This window comes from Pongo abelii, chromosome 8 (genome assembly GCF_028885655.2).
Source record: "Pongo abelii isolate AG06213 chromosome 8, NHGRI_mPonAbe1-v2.0_pri, whole genome shotgun sequence".
NCBI lineage: Eukaryota > Metazoa > Chordata > Mammalia > Primates > Hominidae > Pongo > Pongo abelii.
Genome location: NC_071993.2, coordinates 5,478,664 through 5,497,262, shown reverse-complemented (window position 1 = coordinate 5,497,262; position 18,599 = coordinate 5,478,664). Strand labels below are relative to the sequence as shown.

Here is an 18,599-nt window from a genome sequence, read left to right as displayed (position 1 = left end):
TGTCTCTAGGTAGTTAGACTTTAGGTATTCAAAATTTTTATTTTTATTTTTTGCATTTAATTTTTTAAAAAATAAGGACATATTGAATTTGCAGTACCTTTATAACATGAGGGAAAAATGTTTTAGTTTTAAAAAGAATAAGAAATTAGGGAGTAAGATTGAGAGGTGAAGCCAGCTGGACTTCCTGGGTCGAGTGGGGACTTGGAGAACTTTTCTGTCTAGCAAGAGGATTGTAAAACACACCAATCAGTGCTCTGTAGCTAGCAAAGGGATCCTAAAATGCACCAATCAGCACTCTGTAAAAATGCACCAATCAGTGCTCTGTAGCTAGCAAGAGGATTGTAAAATGCACCAATCAGCACTCTTTAAAAACACACCAATCAGTGCTCTGTAGCTAGCAAGAGGATTGTAAAATGCACCAATCAGTGCTCTGTAAAAAGCACCAGTCAGCAGGACCCTAAAAGTAGCCAATCGCACGGAGGATTGAAAAAAGGACACTCTGATAGGACAAAAATGGAACATGGGAGGGCACAAATAAGGGAATAAAACCTGGCCACCCCAGCCAGCAGGGCAACCCACTGGGGTCCCCTTCCACACTGTGGAAGCTTTGTTCTTTCGCTCTTTACAATAAATCTTGCTGCTGCTCACTCTTTGGGTCCGTGCCACCTTTAAGAGCTGTAACACTCACCACGAAGGTCCATAGCTTCATTCTTGAAGTCAGCGAGACCATGAACCCACCGGAAGGAACCAGCTCTGAACACAAGTTGACCTTGGTCAAGAACCACTTCTGTTCTACCTTCCCCATCCCTCCCCAAAAATTAAAGAAGAAAGTATTGCTTTGTAGCAGTTAGAGTGTAAGAATACAGAAATATTCTTAATATTTGGGGAGTTGGTCTCCACCAAGGCAGAGCTTCAGAGGATGCAGATGTTTAGATTATGAACAAAAATAAACCTGTAAGAGCAATTCTTCAAGTCAGATCCCAAGTAGGTCACACCTACACTTGTGTCCAGAAAACTCACACCCCTTTGGGATTTTCACAATTTACCTGAATTGACCAATCAGGGCTCACCTGATGTAACCAATCAGAACTCATCTGCTTTATCCAATCAGGGTTTAGCTGTATTACCCAATCTGAAGTGGCCAAGTCTGAATCTTTCATTTGCATAAACACATCTGATTGAAAACCTGGACAAGTACTTTTTCTATAAAAGCCAAACCCTCCCCTTTATTCTCTGGAATCACCTTTCTTTTACTCCGAAGGCTGTGTCTCCCTGGTTTGCAAACTGTTCACTAGAATAAAGTCTCCTTTCTCCAAACTTCGTTTTCAGAGAACTTTTGTTCACAAGATAGGACCATGTGAATCCTGACATTTGGTCTTTTTACCCACAGAAACAGCCATTTCATATTAATAGTTTCAACATACTTCAGTGAGATCCTCAGAATTCAGGGTCTGTCCTCAGCTTTGCAGGTCCTGAAACTGGTTTTGATTGTGTCATCAGAGGTGGTCAGTCCTTTGGTAACTTGTGATAACTACTCACAAAGTGATAGATACTGCAGGATGTCAATGTGGGGATTCCAGTGGTGGGGGTGGGCACTTCTTTCCAGTGACCTGAATACTATTGTTTTATGCAGAGCAACTGTTTCCAATTTTCATTCACTTGCGAACTTATGATTTTGTTCAATTATTCACAAAAATTTATTAAATTCCTGCTATAATATGCCAGGATCTGTGCTAGACATTAGGGAAATAAGGAATAGAAGACAAATTTTCATCAGAAAATGGCTGGGTACCATAGAAGAAGAACAAAGAAAAGTGACTGCTCTGAGGGTTGGTCATTGAAGACCTGGGAAAGGCTGGTGACATCTCTTGATCTTACAAGAGATCAACTTTCTGGTGTCTGAATGCCATTGTCCCCATATTCTATGTCTTACACTGTATAGAACAGTCCCAAAACCATGACAAATGTTCTCTGAATCCTTTCTCTTTCAGTTCCCCACAAATCATCCTTCTCCCTTAAAATATTCACCGGGATAGGATTTGAGGAAATTGTTTCGATTTCAGCTTTCATATATATAAAATCAGACTCTAGAACTCCCTCTCTGAGAGGATTTTCCTACTAACTTGACTGGAGCAAAGTGTAACCCAAACTTCTTCAATCATAGATTTGCAAAACAAATATTCTTTTGGGGAACTTCCTCAAAGATTATTTCCAAAACCTTCAGCCCTATGTGATGACACCAATCATTTTGCAGGTTGATATTAAATATATTCAACAATCAATAAATGAATGTAAATTATTATGTAAATCAATAATTTAAAAATCTATTTTCTTTCATTATCTAAGTAAATCAAACTATTTTTGCAAAACTGCTTACCAAGTTTTTTATATATATGTATATATTAGAGTACAAAGTGTTCATCAAAACACTCTATTAATTTCCAAATTATTTGATGATTTTGATGTGATATTTTGTTTGCCATTGCTATCACTAGCTAAATGATTCCCCCTTGGTCTGTAGGTTCCCATAGAAAAATGTAGCAAATTTGCAAACAATGACCTATCATTAGAAAACTAGTAGTCTTAATAACTAGAGAATTGCCCTTTGCATCAGCGTTTTTCTTTTTCGTCTGAATCTTCTCATAGCTTCTTGTGAACTAACAGATTACATTCAGGAGAATGAATGTACGTATATGTGCATATACATATAATTTATATATAGAATGTTATAATAAAGTCTGAAATTTTTCAAAATATATTTACTATATCTACTATTGATTAATTTATAAAACTGTTTATTAGACTGTAATTTTTAATTGGGTCAAACTCAATTGTTCCTGCCAAATGAAAGGGAGTATAGTCCAACAGCTAAGTATGTGGACTGCATTGATTGTCATTCTGACAAGCAGAAGTGTACTTATAGGCACAATAGGGCAGAATATTTGAAATCAGGTTTGTCATCCCTTAAACTCTATCACTGTGTGTGTATGTGTGATGTGGGGGGAGGTTGTTTCATTTTTTGCCTCAATCAATCAATCAATCAATCATCTGTGAATCATTTGTTTACCATGTCGGTTTACTCTTAGGTATTCCAATGAGGAAAATGGAAAATTCCAAAACCTAGCTGTTGAGCTTAGAGAAGGAGAATAAAATTTGAGATGAAATACATGTGGCCAGAGAAGGTGCTATTAATCCAAAGTAGACTGTAATTCATTTTTCTTAACACTTAGACTATCTTCCTAAAGACATTGCAGGTCTAACAGACTGATTTATATTAGCAGTAGGAAAGGAGAACAGAGGAGGAAGGAGAAAGGGGTTTCAGTGCAATGGTAGGGGGCAGAGAGAATGGCAGAGGACAGTGATCTGGCTGTGGTCGTGAGGCTGCCAACAGAGAATTACCAAAGAGAACTTCAGAAATGTCAGAATGTCAATCAGAATTATTGCTCAGAGTTGAACAATTTTTTTTTTTTAAAACAAATTTTCATGCTTAGAAGGTTTTGTTTGTCTCATTACTTGGCCAGTGAATTGACTGGCTCACAATGAAAAATACTTAAGAAATGAACTTTTTTTTTTTTTTTTTGAGATGGAGTTTTGCTCTTGTTGTCCAGGCTGGAGTGCAATGGCGTGACCTTGGTTCACTGCAACCTCCACCTCCAGGGTTCAAGTGATTCTCCTGCTTCAGCCTCCAGAGTAGCTGGGATTACAGGTGCCCACCACCACGCCTGGCTAATTTTTTGTATTTTTAGTAGAGATGGGGTTTCACCACATTGGCCAGGCTGGTCTTGAACTCCTGACCTCAGGTGATCTGCCCACCTTGGCCTCCCAAAGTGCTGGGATTACAGGCATGAGCCACTGTGCCTGGCCAAGAAAGGAACTTTGAACAAGGAAATCGTAACTATAAATACCACACTTTTATCACTCTGACATTTTTTCACTCTCAGAACCTAAAGGTGGCCACCAAGTATGTCAGAGTCAGTAGTGTGTGTGTGATTTATTTTAAGGAGTAAGTTAGTGTGATTGTGGGGCTGTAAAGTCTGGAATCAGTAGGGCAGGCTGGCAGACTGGCAGGCTGGAAACTCCTGAGTAACAGCTAAAGCTGAAACTAAAGGTGCCATCCTTAGGAGAAATTTCTTCCTCAGAGAAATCTCCATTTTGCTCTTATGGTCTTTCAACTGATTGGATGAGGACCACTCACATTATTGAGGATGGTGTCCTTTACTTAAAGTCAAAGTTTACTGGAGATGTTCACCACACCTCCACAATGCCTGCACAGCAATACCCAGACTAGTGTTAGATTGGATAACTGGGTGCCACAGCCTAGCCAAGTTGACACAAAAACTATCACCCCAGAAGGCCTCTTCAGACTTGAAATTCCAATTATTATCACTTGAGGAAACTTTTTTCTTTAAGACTTAGTCTTTCAAAGAAATAAGGAATTACTAAAAGATAAGATGCATTTCTTAAATTATACTACAAAAGAGATTTTTCTAGTTTCTTTCTAATTCCTACATAAATCTAAGTTAATCATAGCTCGATGTCAGACTGAAAATTTTTAAAAGTTAATGAAAGATACTGAGTACATCAGTGGACTAGAAATGAGATACTCACATTATCTCATCTTGTTTCAAACTGAAAATATCTGGGACCAGTGGGAGAAAATTTGATACAGCAACAAAATAAATATCATTCTGATTTTATAAAATGGAACTGGCTTATTTTTTCTTTTTATTATATGGAACTACCAGGATACTAAACATCTGGGGAGTTATCGACAGAGACAGATAGGATTGACTTTATGAAGATCAAAATGAGAGAAAGTATAATTTATAATAAGTTCAGGAGAAAACTGCTGAAGAACACTATGGTTTCTTAATTTTCTCAAAGTTGTAAGGAAGAATTGGTAGAAACCAAGATTCCTGAGTAACAGAAATTTTGTCTTGATTACTGAATAATAAAATTGTTACTATGCTAACAAAACATGTCATTAATTCAAAAGAAGATCAGGAAGAAGAGAGAACTTAGAAAATGGAGACAAACAGAAAGCACAAAATAAAATAGTACTCTATATCTAAACCCAACTATATTAGTTATTATATCAAATGTAATGAGCTGAATTCTCCAATTCAAATACAAAAATAGAAAAAAAATTCAGTTATATCATGCATACAAAGAACACATCCAAAATATGAGAATATGGAAAGGTTTTAAGTTTCTAAGAATGTAAAAAGATGGGAAAATACATCATTCAAATGTGAACCAAAAAACCGTATTAAAGTAGTAATATTAATATTTGATCATAAAAACTTTAAGGTAGGCCAAGGTGGGCAGATCACGAGGTCAGGAGTTCAAGACCAGCCTGGCCAACATGGTGAAACCCTGTCTCTATCAAAAATACAAAAAAATTAGCTAGGAATAGTGGCACGTGCCGGTAATCCCAGCTACTTGGGAGGCTGAGGCAGAGGAATCGCTTGAACCTGGGAGGTGGAGGTTGCAGTGAGCTGAGATCGCACCACTGCACTCCAACCTGGATGACAGAGCAAGACTTCATCTCAAAAAAAAACAAAAAACAAAAAACAAAAAACTTTAAGGTAAAAATCATTAATGTATATAAGGAGGGTAATTTAAAAATAAAAAATTGTTAAAGTTTTTGAAAATATAATAATTTAAAATTTATGTGCTCTTCATAACATGGCCTCAAAATTGACAGAAAAAGAAATAATGGGTAAATTCACAATTATAATGGAAATTTTTAACACATCTTTTGAAATAATTGATACGCAAAATTTGGACTACACAATAAATCCATTTGATTTAATAGATTGATTGAATGATTGGTCTATCTAAAATATTGCATCCAACAAATGCAGAATGCACATTCTTTTCAACACTCATGGAATATTTTCAAAAATTGACCATATAGTAGAATATAAAGGAAGTTTTAGCAAATATATAAGGAGAGAAATCAGTTAAGATGTGTTATCTGATCTTAGTGCAATTAATAAAAAATAATAACATAAGTATATATTATGTATAATAATATAAAAGTTCAAAAGACAATAATAATAAAAACAGAAAATTCCCATATGTTTGGATGTGGTAGTGGTTGAGAGGCATGCATAGGACACAGAAGTAAAAAGGACACTGTCTTGGTTCGCTCTATGTATTCAGGGATTGTTTAAATTTATTTAAGAAGATATTCATATAGTACTCATGCAATAGAAAAAGCTGCTTTGCTGTTGCAGAAAATTTTACTCATACTCTTTCCTTTTCTCTGCCAATGCTAAATAAATTCTTAACCCAAAAGGGTGATTTTTAAAAGACACATGTTCTTTTCAACATAGGTATAAGTTGGACGTAGATTTGGATAAGCTCTCAGTAGTTCATCTGTAGCTGTGTACAAACTTTATCCCAGGTTGTTCAGGCCCAACACAGCTACTCTGAGACCAGATAACTAAAAAACTAAAAAGAAGCTATACCACTTTAAGTGAAGAAAGCTCCAGCCCTCAGGTGGAGTCATTTCCGGGCCCTGTGATAAAGCTCAGCTGGGAGGCTCCTCAGTCATTACTACAGGGCAGGAGGGGCACATTCTCATCAGCATGGTAAGTGACTACACGCCTGTGCATTGTTGTAGGAAATTTTACTAATCATATTTGGCCCTTTTCCCACAGCAAACAATTCTTAATAAAATTGTAATGCAAGAGAAGACATTTGTAAAGAAACATTTTTCTTTCAGTATCCATGTAGATGAGTTGGGAGCAGATGTGGACAGGCTGTAATCTATTCCTCTGTTATGTTGCTTCTTTCAAGGTAAAGCTCAGTTGATTTGTAGTATCTCACTGCCATTAATTGAACCACTGAAGCAAAAACCTCTCCTTCCTTTAGTTTTCATCTTTGTTTTGGGCCCAGAGTGCTGATTTTTCTGTAGATATTAATTGCTTCACTTTTCGTTAGGCTGCTAAGAGTTTCTGAGGACTTCAGACTTAGGTAACCACGGCTAACCTCATAAATGCCTGGTAGGGTAAAGTGCGCAGGCATCCTCTTGGCCCTCCCTTGAGTTTAGTTCTTTGGGCACCACGATGAATAGAATAACTTACAATAATTCTGTTTTGGGACGACCTTTTCAGATCCATTTCCCCTTTATTTTCTTCTGTGCCAGTTTTTCAGTATCTTTGAATTTTTAATTCTTCAGTGGAAGCAACATTTCGAACTGCTTCTTCATCTTTGATTTCTCACCCCATTGATCTCTCTGTCCAACATTAAAAAATTTTAAATTGTTTTGCTTTTAAAAATTATGCCTTTCAACATGAGAGAGACTTGTGATAATAGCATGTTCTGTATCTTGACTATCAGTGTCAACATTCTGGGTGTGATTTTGTATTATGGTCTTGCAAGATATTTCCACTGCGGGAAATGGGTAGGGGATACAAAGGATCTTCCTATGTTATTTCTTACAGCTGCATATCAATCTACAAAGATCTCAAAATTAAAAGTTTAATTGAGAGTTATGCTTTTCTAGTAATTCAAATAATCCTTATAGCAACGTTTAATAATGTGCTATGACTTATCAGTGTTGACGTTCAGTGGGCATTTTATAGTCTTCTACTTTATAGTGTGACTAATATTTTCATAGAATATTTGGAAAAAAGGGAGAGGCTAAGAGAAGAATAAGGTAAAGATAGTCTTCTACACCCTTGGACAGAGTTATGTTATAAGTTAAGCTCCTTCAAAGACGAAGGATGCTTGTTAGGCCAGGCTATTCGTGCTGAGTTCAAAAAGAACAGCATCACTCTGCTTTCTGAGTCACTTGAACAGACCATGTGAAGAGGAACAATCTTTTTTTTTTTTTTTTAATGTTAGTGATTATTTTTACTGTGACTCTTATGAACAAATACCACATGTACACCTGAATTTTACTCGTCACTGTAACACAGGACTGGGTGGTAGCCAGTGGAGAAGACAGAGATATCTACATGTAAACTTTACAAAGTAAGAGGTTTTAATGATGTAGAAAAAATGAACATTCACCCTCTCCTTTTAAAATGTTAACTTAAATTTAAGGAGCCAAGTTTTGATCAGATTACAGCAGCTAATGTATTTGCAGCACTTTAAGTCCGACAGAAGGGGAGAGGAATAAGATTAAGGTTATCTGAAGCCTGATAAGGGGTATCCGAAGCCTGTTTAAAACAGAATATGCTGTCTTGAGAGGTGGAATGTTAGTTTGTCCTAAGTGAAGTGCTTTCTAAATTAGAGAGACTGATAGGTGCACAGAAAATAAACAAGATGGAAGCCCTGCTAAGGTAGTAAACTTGAATTGGTCATGAAGCAAAGAGGGCTGTGTTATGCCTTGTGAATCACAAAGTACAAAGGTTTGATGCCATTGAACATGAACAGAGTCCAAGTCAGATTGCAGGGGTGTGGCCCACCAGAGCCCTCTCCTTACTTTCCTCTGACTAGTGGTCTGTGTAGACCAGTGGTCCTCAACCTTTTTGGCACCAGGAACCCCTTTTGTGGAACACAATTTTTCCATGGAGTCGGTGGTGGGGATGGTTTCTGGATGAAACTGTTCCACCTCAGATCGTCAAGCGTTAGTTAGATTCTCATAAGGAGCACACAGCCTAGATCCCTCACATGTGCAGTTCACAATAGGGTTAGTGCCCCATGAGAATCTAATGCTGCCGCTGATCTGACGGGAGGCAGAGCTCAGCCAGTAATGCTCATTCACTTGCTGCTCACCTCCTGCTGTGAAGCCCAGTTCCTAACAGGGCACAGACTGGTACTGGTCTGCGGCCAGGGGGTTGGGGATCCCTGTGTAGACCACAGGCGAGGGATTGACAGGAGGCCTGAGGTCTTTCAGTAGTTGAATCTCAGGCTTTAGGGCAGTGTAGCCATGAACAAGGGCAGGGTTCCCCTCAGCTTATCTGGTCGAACAGCCCAAAGGGTCCTGATGGTGCAGAAGACATGGGGATCTCATTCTACAAGACCCCCTAAATAGATTTGTTTCAGCACCACTGTCAATCAAACCACACCAATATTAAGATCAGCGATTGCTATCACCTTAGATTTCTTAGGATTTAGCTTTTACTTTCCTTCTGTTTTTTTTCTTTCCTTCTCTTAAAAATGTAGATCATTGTCTGTTTAACAGAATAGTTGTTTGCCTTAAAAAAAAAAAAAGATGATTTAAAGTGGGATGGGGGAATATGAAGGTGGAAGAAATAGTAAAGTTTAGACAAGAAAATAAAATCACTACCCAGATATTACTAGACTTAATATCTTGATGCATTTTCTTTTAGATTTTTATGCCTATTTTTGAACATATTGGACATCATACTCTATATGCAATTATGCATCTTATGTGCTTTTTACTTAATATGTTATCATAAGCATTTCCCATGTCATAAATCTTTTTTTTTGAGAAAACATTTAAGGGTTGCATAACATGTCATTGGGTTGATGTAACATCCTTTAAATGCTCAACAATATATAAATGGTTAGATTAAATAGATTGGTTTTTGGTTTTCATGCTTATGAATTATGATGCTTGTGAATGCCACCGGCCTATGTCCTTGCGTTTTAGAGTCTTTGTTTTGTAATTTGTTTGTTTATATCATTTGCCTATCTAGTGGATGTCTTAAGTGTTTTTTTTTAGAAAGTTGATATATATAAAATCAATTTTTATCTCTATATGTTTGTTATAAAACGTTTACATTTTGGAATTGTGAAATCTATTGCATTTTGCCTTGTAAAATTTCCCTCTAGTTTTAAGTTTAGTATATCCATCCTTATTCAGAGTGTATATGAATGGTAAAGATAACATTTTAAATTTATCTGCAATGAGTTTTAGTACTTGACAAGGCTATATATTGATTTTGGTTTTATTTCTTTCCAATTGGAAAGAAACTTTCCAATTTTCTTTCTAGACAAGCCCACCTGATATATATAACTACACACACACACACACACACACACACACACACACACACATCTCACCTATGTGAAATTAGTTGTATTTTGATTTGCATTGTGTGTGTGTATGTGTGTGTTTGTCTTAATTCAATTCTTAGCCCAGTACAGAGTAGGTGCTTAATTTATGTTGTTAAAACAAACTTTTTAATGGAATTTAAATCCCTGGTTTAATTTGCCCTGATGCTTAGCTGTACCCTGGGTCTTGGTTTCCATGAAACGCTTTTGTTTATCCTTATAACACATCCCTCCATGGCCCTAAGCTAGCTTGGTTTCTGTCATTTGTAACCAGACGGGCTGAGTAACAGATCTCCTGTTGTCTAAACACCTGCTCAGTTCCAACTCACCATGACTTATTTCAGAGGGAGTGCCTTTCCATCCACATCGGTCAAGCTGGCATCCAGATTGGGGACACTTGCTGGGAACTCTATTGCCTGGAACATGGAATCCAGCCAAACGGCATTGTTCTTGACAGTCAACAGGATCAGCTGGAAAATGCAAAAATGGAGCACACAAATACATCTTTCGATACCTTCTTCTGTGAGACAAGAGCTGGGAAGCATGTGCCTAGAGCACTCTTCGTGGACTTGGAGCCAACTGTTATAGGTACAATAAATGTTCCATCCTATCGTACTTAACTGGAGCCACACTCAAACAAATCAAGTGGGTGGGATTAGCAGATTATACTGGTCTATCTGAATGAAATCACATGGACCTTTCCCAAATGTAGAGGCTTACTCAGTGGCCATGGGCGATTAACATGACAAACACACCCAAAGGGAAGACTAGATTGGCCTTTTTAAATTTAAATTTAAATTTATTTATTTATTTATTTTGAGATGAGTCACTCAAGCAGGAGTGCAGTGGCGTGATCTGGGCTCACTGCAGCCTCTGCCTCCTGGGTTCAAGCAATTCTCCTGCCTCAGCCTCCGAGTAGCTGGGATTACAGGCACACACCACCATGCCTGGTTAATTTTTGTATTTTTAGTAGAGATGGAGTTTCACTATGTTGGCCAGACTGGTCTTGAACTCCTGACCTCAAGCGACCTACCTGCCTTAGCCTCCCAAAGTGCTGGGATTACAGGTGTGAGCCACCACGCTTGGCCTAGGTTAGCCTTCTTAACCTGTGTGATGAAATGAATTAAGACCTGCTAATTGATCCACACATGTATTGTAACAGAACACGAAGTCTTTTCCTGGGTTTGAGAGCCATTTGCTAGAAGGCACTGGCAAAGAATCAAAAAGTTTTTTGATAGCTGCTTAAAAAGAGTAGAATATCTGGAAAGAATCCCAAAGGAACAAGAGGCCAAATATATACTCTAGTTATGGTAAAAACAGTACAGTTTTATGATTACTAACAATGTACTTTGTCGTATGTCGTGCAAAAACTCTTGAAATGGAGCTAGAAAAATACAGGAGAGAGAAGGGGCTCTTACTTTCTTAAGAGAAAAGCTAGAGAGTGGGGTAGATTTGGGTTTGATGTTGTACATCCGATTATTTGTTGGTGTGCGATAAACTTCCCCTACATTTAGTGGTTTAAGGCAATAATGATTGCTGGTTTGTTCATGAATCTACAGTTTGGGTGGGGCTCAGAGGCGACAGCTTGCCTGTGCTCCATGTGGTACCAGCTTGGAAGGCTCAAGTGGGAACTGGGGCATCCACTTTGAAAGTCATTCATTTACATTGCTGCCCCTTGGTGCTAGCTGTTAACTGAGAGAGTGGGAGGGGTGGAGAAAAGGAGAGGCTGACGAATTCAAGGTTATGATAAGAAGGAATTGAATAGGACCCCATAAACACTTCAGCTGGGTGATAGGAGTACGAAGATGAATAAATGTTGATTTTTGCCTTTGATGTGAAGATGCCTGTCTTGGTCAGCTCGGACTGTTGTATCGGAACACCATGGACCCGGTGGCTTAGACGACAATTGTTGATTTCTCACAATTCTGGAGGCTGGAAGTCTGAGACCAGGGTGCCTGGTGGTTGGCTTCTGGTGAAGGCTCTCTTCCTGGCTTGCAGGTGGCTGCCATCTTACTGTATTCTCATATGGCAGAGAAATAGTCTGTGTCTCTTCTTATAAGGGCCCTAATCCCATAATGAAGTCTCTACCCTTATGACCTAATTACTCACAAAGACTCACCTCCAGATACCATCACATCAGGGATTAGGGATTCAATGCATGAATTCTGGGGGGACACAGCCATTTAGTCCGCAGCAGCTATTGTTTACTAGTTGGGGACCTACACAGGTATTTTCTTCTAATTCTTTCAGCACTCTGTCAGGAGACGTTATTATCATCCTCAATTTATAGATGAGGAACTTGATAAATCTTGGGGAAGTCAAGGAACTTGCTTAAGATCACTGAGTTATTAGAGTAGAGCTGGGTTTAGTCCTAGGTTTGCCTTCTTATTAAATCTATTGTCTTTTAACAGGAAAGTAGCCTAATCTAGTGAAGAAGAAAATATAAATAGTTATAACAACACTGTTGAAATTGAGCCATATAAAATTGCCAGTGTGTGACTTTTTTAATCTAAAAAAGTTAATTGTATCATATATGATACAACTTAATAGACATTTCTACAACAAGTGTGTCCAATAATTTGGCCTCCCTGGGACACATTTGAAGAAGAAGAATTATCTTGGGCCACACATAAAATACACTCACACTAACAATAGCTGATGAGCTAAAAAAAATATATTGCAAAACAATCTTATAATGTTTTAAGAATGTTTACCAATTTGCGTGGGAACGCATTCAAAGCCATCCTGGGCTGCGGGATGGACAAGCTTGCTCTGCAAAGCAGAAGGAATGAATAACTAGGGAGTCATCCAATATGTTTGTTTGTTTGTTTTTTAGAGAGAGAGACTGGGTCTTGCTCTGTCACCCAGGCTGGAGTGCAGTGGCATAATCATAGCTCAGTGAACTCCTGGGCTCAAGCAATCCTCCCACTTTGGGGTCCTGAGTAGCTTAGACTACAGGCACATGTCACTACATGTGGATAAGTTTTTTTTTTTTCTGAGATGGAGTTTTGCTCTTTTTGCCCAGGCTGGAGTGCAATGGCACCATCGCTGCTCACTGCAACCTCCGCCTCCTGGGTTCAAGCTATTCTCCTGCCTCAGCCTCCTGGGTAGCTGGGATTACAGGCACACGTCACCACGCCCTGCTAATTTTGTATTTTTAGTAGAGATGGGGTTTTACCATGTTGGCCAGGCTGGTCTTGAATTCCTGACCTCCAGTAATCCACCTGCCTCGGCCTCCCAAACTATTGGGATTATAGGTAAGAGCCACCATGCCTGGCCAATTTTTTGTTTTTTATAGAGATAGGGTCTCACTATATTGCCCAGGCTAGTTTCAAACTCCTGACCTCAAACAGTCCTCTCACCTTGGCCTCCCAAAGTGCTGGGATCCCAGGCATGAGCCACCACACCCAGCCTCACACACCTTCTCATGAGGCAACAGCATTTGCAAATTCAGAGTCATGAAGGAATGCCCCACAAGTGTAACCAGGAGTTCAGCGTGGCCAGGCATAGGTGTGAGCAGGCGCACAAAGCAGGGGACGAGGCTGGGAAGATGGTCAGGGGCAGGCTCAAGGGTGAAGTTAGGGCAAAGTGAGGAAGTTGTGGTCGGAAAAAGGAATTTGCACGTTTTAGATTTTGGAAGTGGGAGAGTTCTGAGTGATGATGATTGAAGTGGAATGCAGCTGAATGACACCGTAGTTAAGGAAGCTAAGGAGCCATCATATAATTGTTCAAAAGCCATTGATGTCTGTGAGGATATTGATTAAGGGCACCATGTTGGGTACTAAAGCCCCTGAGCAAACTGTGCCCGGGAAGTTAGAGTGGATGGCATGGATTACTTACGAACGGCAGGTGCTGCAACCACTAAGCCCTGAGATAATGGATTTTATGGAAATAATTTATGAAGCTACTGACCCTCAACATCCTGACTCAACATTGTCCTGAAGAAGGAAGCTTCCGTAAATTACCTCCTTAGCCTGAATGCAGCCTTGTAGCTTCAGATGAGAAGGAAATAGTCCACCCAGAATTACACATTCACTTGTATCTTGTTTATAAATGTATCTTTTAAACATCCTAGCTCTGAGGGAGGTTTGTGTGTAAGCTAGTTAAAAGTTATTTAAACTCAATTTCAATAAATATTATTTGAGAGGTTGCAAAATTGGAGTTTAGAAATTCATGGTCACGCACAGGAAGGCACGGTGAATTGAAAAGCAATCATGCTCTTATTAAACAGAAACACAATGCATCTCTCCTTAGGCTGTGAGCTTCTAGGACTGGCTCAGCTATCTGCTGCCAAGGCTGGTGGTGTATAATGAGGTAAATCTGCATAAATGCATGTCATGAAGCCAGTTCTATCATTGTTACTTATAATTGCTGTTGTTATATGGGCCGTGCGTTGTGCCCTATGTTCTCGTAACAGCTCAATGGGGTAGATCTTGTTATAATCCTTATTTATGAGCTAAAATCATTGACTAAGTAACTTCTCTCTAGCTTAGTGAGGAAGGCAAGATAGGAACCCAGGAAACTGATTCTTGAAACATGCATTTAACTACTAAGCAGTGCAGTATCCCACAGTAACCAGGGCAGCAGTCCCAAAGCCTACTTAGCCCTGAAACACTGCTGCTTAATCATCAGGAATAATGCTATTTGAGTAATTGTAAGGTGGAGGAGTAGGGCATGCTGCCCAGGTTTTTAAAAGGCAATGAGACCTGGCAGGGGCTACCCTCAGTTGTATTGGATACTGCCAACATCTTAACGCCAATTGTCCTGCGTCATGCATTTATGCACTCGGCGTTTGGGTCGCATGGGCATTTGAGTTTGCTGTGCCTTCCCTGTTAAATCCTCTTTTAAAGCAGATTTAAAAGATGGATATTCCTTTATTTTTTAAAATTCATTCTATTTTATTTTACTTTTTTTTGAGACAGTTTCACTCTTGTTGCCCAGGCTGGAGTACAATGGCATGATCTCCACTCACTGCAACCTCCTGGGTTCAAGTGATTCTCCTGCCTCAGTCTCCCAAGTAGCTGGGATTATAGGCACCCACCACCATGCCTGGCTAATTTTCTGTATTTTTAGTAGAGACAGGGTTTCACCATGTTGGCCAGGCTGGTCTCGAGCTCCTGACCTCAAGTGATCCACCTGCCTCAGCCTCCCAAAGTGCTGGGATTACAGGTGTGAGCCACTGCACCCTGGATATGCCTTTCTGTGTGCTTTTCCAGCACACAGTTGGCAATTTGTAGATAAAAATACTTGTCTCAAAATGCCAATGTGTCCTAGGGTGGGCAGTGGGTTGAAGTGTGTCCCCCCAGATTCATATCCATCTGCAATCCCAGAATGTGACTTTATTTGGAAACAGGGTCTTTGCTGATATAGCTAGTTAAAATGAGGTCCTCCTGGATTAGGGTGGGCCCTAATGCTAAAGAATTGTGTCCTTATCAGAGGAGAGAGCACAGGCACACATACAGGGGAAAAGGCTTGTATGCCAGAGGTAGAGATTGGAGGGGAGTAGCTAGAAGCCAAGGAGAGCTAAGAATTGTAAGTCACCAGGTGCCAGAAGAGATGTTTGGACCAGACGCTCCCTGGGGCCTCCAGCAGGAACCAAGCCTACCAACGCCTTGATGTTAGACTTCTGGCCTCCGGAGCTGTTAGGAAATAAATTCCTATTGTTTTAAGCCATGACGTTTGTTGTCATTGGTTATGGCAGCCCTAGGAAACTAATAAGGGGTGCATGGTAGAAAAACATACTTTCCACGTATATGTAAAAAATTCCACTTTTCCTGGACTAAGACAGGCTAATTCATCACTATCTAAATTCCATTCCTGGACCACAACATTGAGAGAAAGCTTGGGGGTCAAGCACAGGGAGGCCCCAGGAGGACTATCAGCAGGTGGACAGCTGAATTGCACTGAGTGAGTTGCACTGACCTCCTTTAACCCTCTGCAGATGGGATCCGGACGGGTCAGCACCGTTCACTCTTCCACCCCGAGCAGCTCCTTAGCGGAAAGGAGGATGCTGCCAGCAACTACGCGCGAGGCCGTTACTCTGTGGGGTCAGAGGTCATCGACCTTGTGCTGGAGAGGACCCGGAAGCTGGCAAGTGGCTCCCCGTCTCCTCCGAGTGGGCTGTGCCTGGGGCATGTGGGGTCCTGTGGCAGAACTCACAAGCATTATCTGCTGTCACCATCACCACCAACCGTCTCTCTCTGGGTGCTGGTCTGGGTGCTCAGAACTGGGGAGGGGTCCTCATCTTGGCTTTGATTTCCCCTTGTTAGTAGGAAGGAGACAGAAACCTTTATACTTACTGGGGGTCCCCTGATCACCTGATCATCCCTGGTTCTCCTAACACAGGGTTCATCTTGTTATGAGAGACTCCCATAGCACTCTAAAACCTGTCAATTTCCAAGAGTAACCTGTCATTTTCCAAGAGTAACTGATGTTTATGAAGTTAGCAAGAGGCACTCCCTATCTGGAGATGCGTGACTCTATTTACTGACAGTTAATTCCTCTTTAGGGGCCTGAGTCTGGAGACCCTTTGCTGAGTAAGGGTTTTGGTGTTTGCCATATTTGTTAGCTACTACAATGCCTTTTACGCCAGCATGCCAGATGGAGCATAGACGTGGGGGGAATGTTATTTTGCTTCAGTGTTTTGTCATTTTCTTTGTTATTGATAAAGGCCTTGCTTGCGATCACATACAGATAAATGCACAGAGGTCAGTGAAAGACAGGTGGATATTTATGCTCTGCTTATAGTAAAGCTCTGAAGTGCTTTGCCTACTCCAGAAGTCCCCTTGAGAGTATTTCGAAGTAGCTATGTTTGTTGTGGAGTTAACAATGGCAAAGGAGTCCTTTCTGAAAGATTTTGTTTTGGGGAAACCTGTTGTATCCTACCACTACCATCCAATTCACTGCTTCTGGATTTATTCAGCTGAATTCTCACATCTCATTTACTTTCTCCAGGCAGAACAGTGTGGTGGACTTCAGGGATTTTTGATTTTCCGAAGCTTTGGAGGAGGTACTGGTTCAGGGTTTACGTCTCTCTTAATGGAGAGGCTCACAGGAGAATACAGCAGAAAGACTAAGCTGGAGTTCTCGGTCTACCCAGCCCCCAGGATCTCCACTGCCGTGGTAGAGCCTTATAACTCTGTCCTCACCACCCACTCCACCACAGAGCACATGGACTGTACCTTCACAGTGGACAACGAGGCCGTCTATGATATATGCCACCGTAAACTCGGTGTTGAATGCCCCTCTTATGCCAGCATCAACAGATTGATGGTTCAGGTGGTATCTTCTATCACTGCCTCCCTCCGGTTTGAAGGGCCCTTGAATGTGGACCTAATTGAATTCCAGACCAACCTGGTACCTTATCCAAGAATACATTTCCCCATGACAGCCTTCGCCCCCATTGTCTCTGCTGAAAAAGCCTACCATGAGCAGTTCTCTGTGTCAGACATCACCACTGCCTGCTTTGAGTCCTCCAACCAGCTGGTCAAGTGCGATCCTCGGCTTGGGAAGTACATGGCCTGCTGCCTACTCTATAGAGGAGATGTGGTCCCTAAGGAAGTGAATGCAGCAATAGCAGCCACAAAGTCGGGGCACTCTGTTCAGTTTGTAGATTGGTGTCCAACTGGTTTCAAGGTGGGCATCAACAATCGGCCACCAATGGTGATGCCGGGTGGGGACCTGGCCAAAGTCCACCGGTCCGTCTGCATGCTGAGCAACACCACGGCGATCGTGGAGGCCTGGGCCCGCCTGGACCACAAGTTTGACCTCATGTATGCCAAGAGAGCATTTCTGCACTGGTACCTCAGAGAAGGCATGGAAGAAGCAGAGTTCTTGGAGGCCAGGGAAGATCTGGCAGCCCTGGAGAGGGACTATGAGGAAGTGGGGCAAAGTTTCTGAGACATGTATGATGGGTGCAAATGAATGTCAAGTTAAAATGGCATGTTTTCTTTTCAAGCCGTTATATGCCTAGTGGGTAGTTCCCCTGATGAGAAGAAAAATGAACTCAAATCAGGCAAGACTCTAGGTTCCACACTAAATTAAGTGGGTCAGTACCAACAATGAATGCATTATTTCCTGGTCTACTGATACAAGTCAGCTCTGCTACCTGGGAGCCTTTGGAAGCTTAGAGTCCTTTGAACTGCTGGGTCACTTCTAGGTGGGATTTTTTTGTTTTACCAAGAGACAATGAAATCCTAAAGTTTATGCTTTTCCTTTCTGGTACCTGAAGTAGAAAACAGCACATATTGATTACGAATGTTTTTTCCCCCATATCCACATTTTTTACACTGATTAAATCATAAATATTTTCAGCATGGTTCTTATTCTTCTTTGAAATGTGTGCCCAAAGGGCTCAGTTTGCTTTTTATGTAAACAAACTTGGGTCTTTCTAAAACTTGAATTTGGGTGTCCTGCAGGTCAGAGGTGAAAGCCATCTCTTCCACTTCCCTTTCTTGGAGGTGGTGTTCTCAAAGTGTTGCCCGCTTAACTCTGTGCCAGAGTCACTTCAGAAGTTTAGTAAAAATGCAGATCGTTGAGCTTCTCTATCACTTGCTAAGCTAGAATCCTGGGGGCTGGAGGGGCTGTGTCCTAAGGATTTGAGATTTACAAAAACACTAAAT

General features: G+C 40.6%; 1 protein-coding gene across 1 annotated transcript; it reads left to right on the top strand.

The window, feature by feature from the left end:
- Positions 1-6,536: 6,536 nt before the first annotated feature.
- TUBAL3 (tubulin alpha like 3) lies at positions 6,537-18,290 on the top strand. Its single transcript, XM_054523509.2, has 4 exons — positions 6,537-6,599; positions 10,323-10,566; positions 15,920-16,072; positions 16,937-18,290. The coding sequence occupies exons 1-4, from the start codon at positions 6,597-6,599 to the stop codon at positions 17,875-17,877; spliced, it is 1,341 nt and encodes a 446-aa protein (XP_054379484.1). The 5' UTR covers positions 6,537-6,596; the 3' UTR covers positions 17,878-18,290.
- The last annotated feature ends 309 nt before the right edge of the window (positions 18,291-18,599 follow it).

What these genes read in the sequence shown, in the direction of transcription:
- TUBAL3 (XM_054523509.2), top strand. An exon ending in CTTGGAGCCAACTGTTATAG is followed by an intron (nt 10,567 to 15,919) that starts GTACAATAAATG and finishes AACCCTCTGCAG; the next exon opens with ATGGGATCCGGACGGGTCAG. An exon ending in GAGGACCCGGAAGCTGGCAA is followed by an intron (nt 16,073 to 16,936) that starts GTGGCTCCCCGT and finishes TTCTCCAGGCAG; the next exon opens with AACAGTGTGGTGGACTTCAG.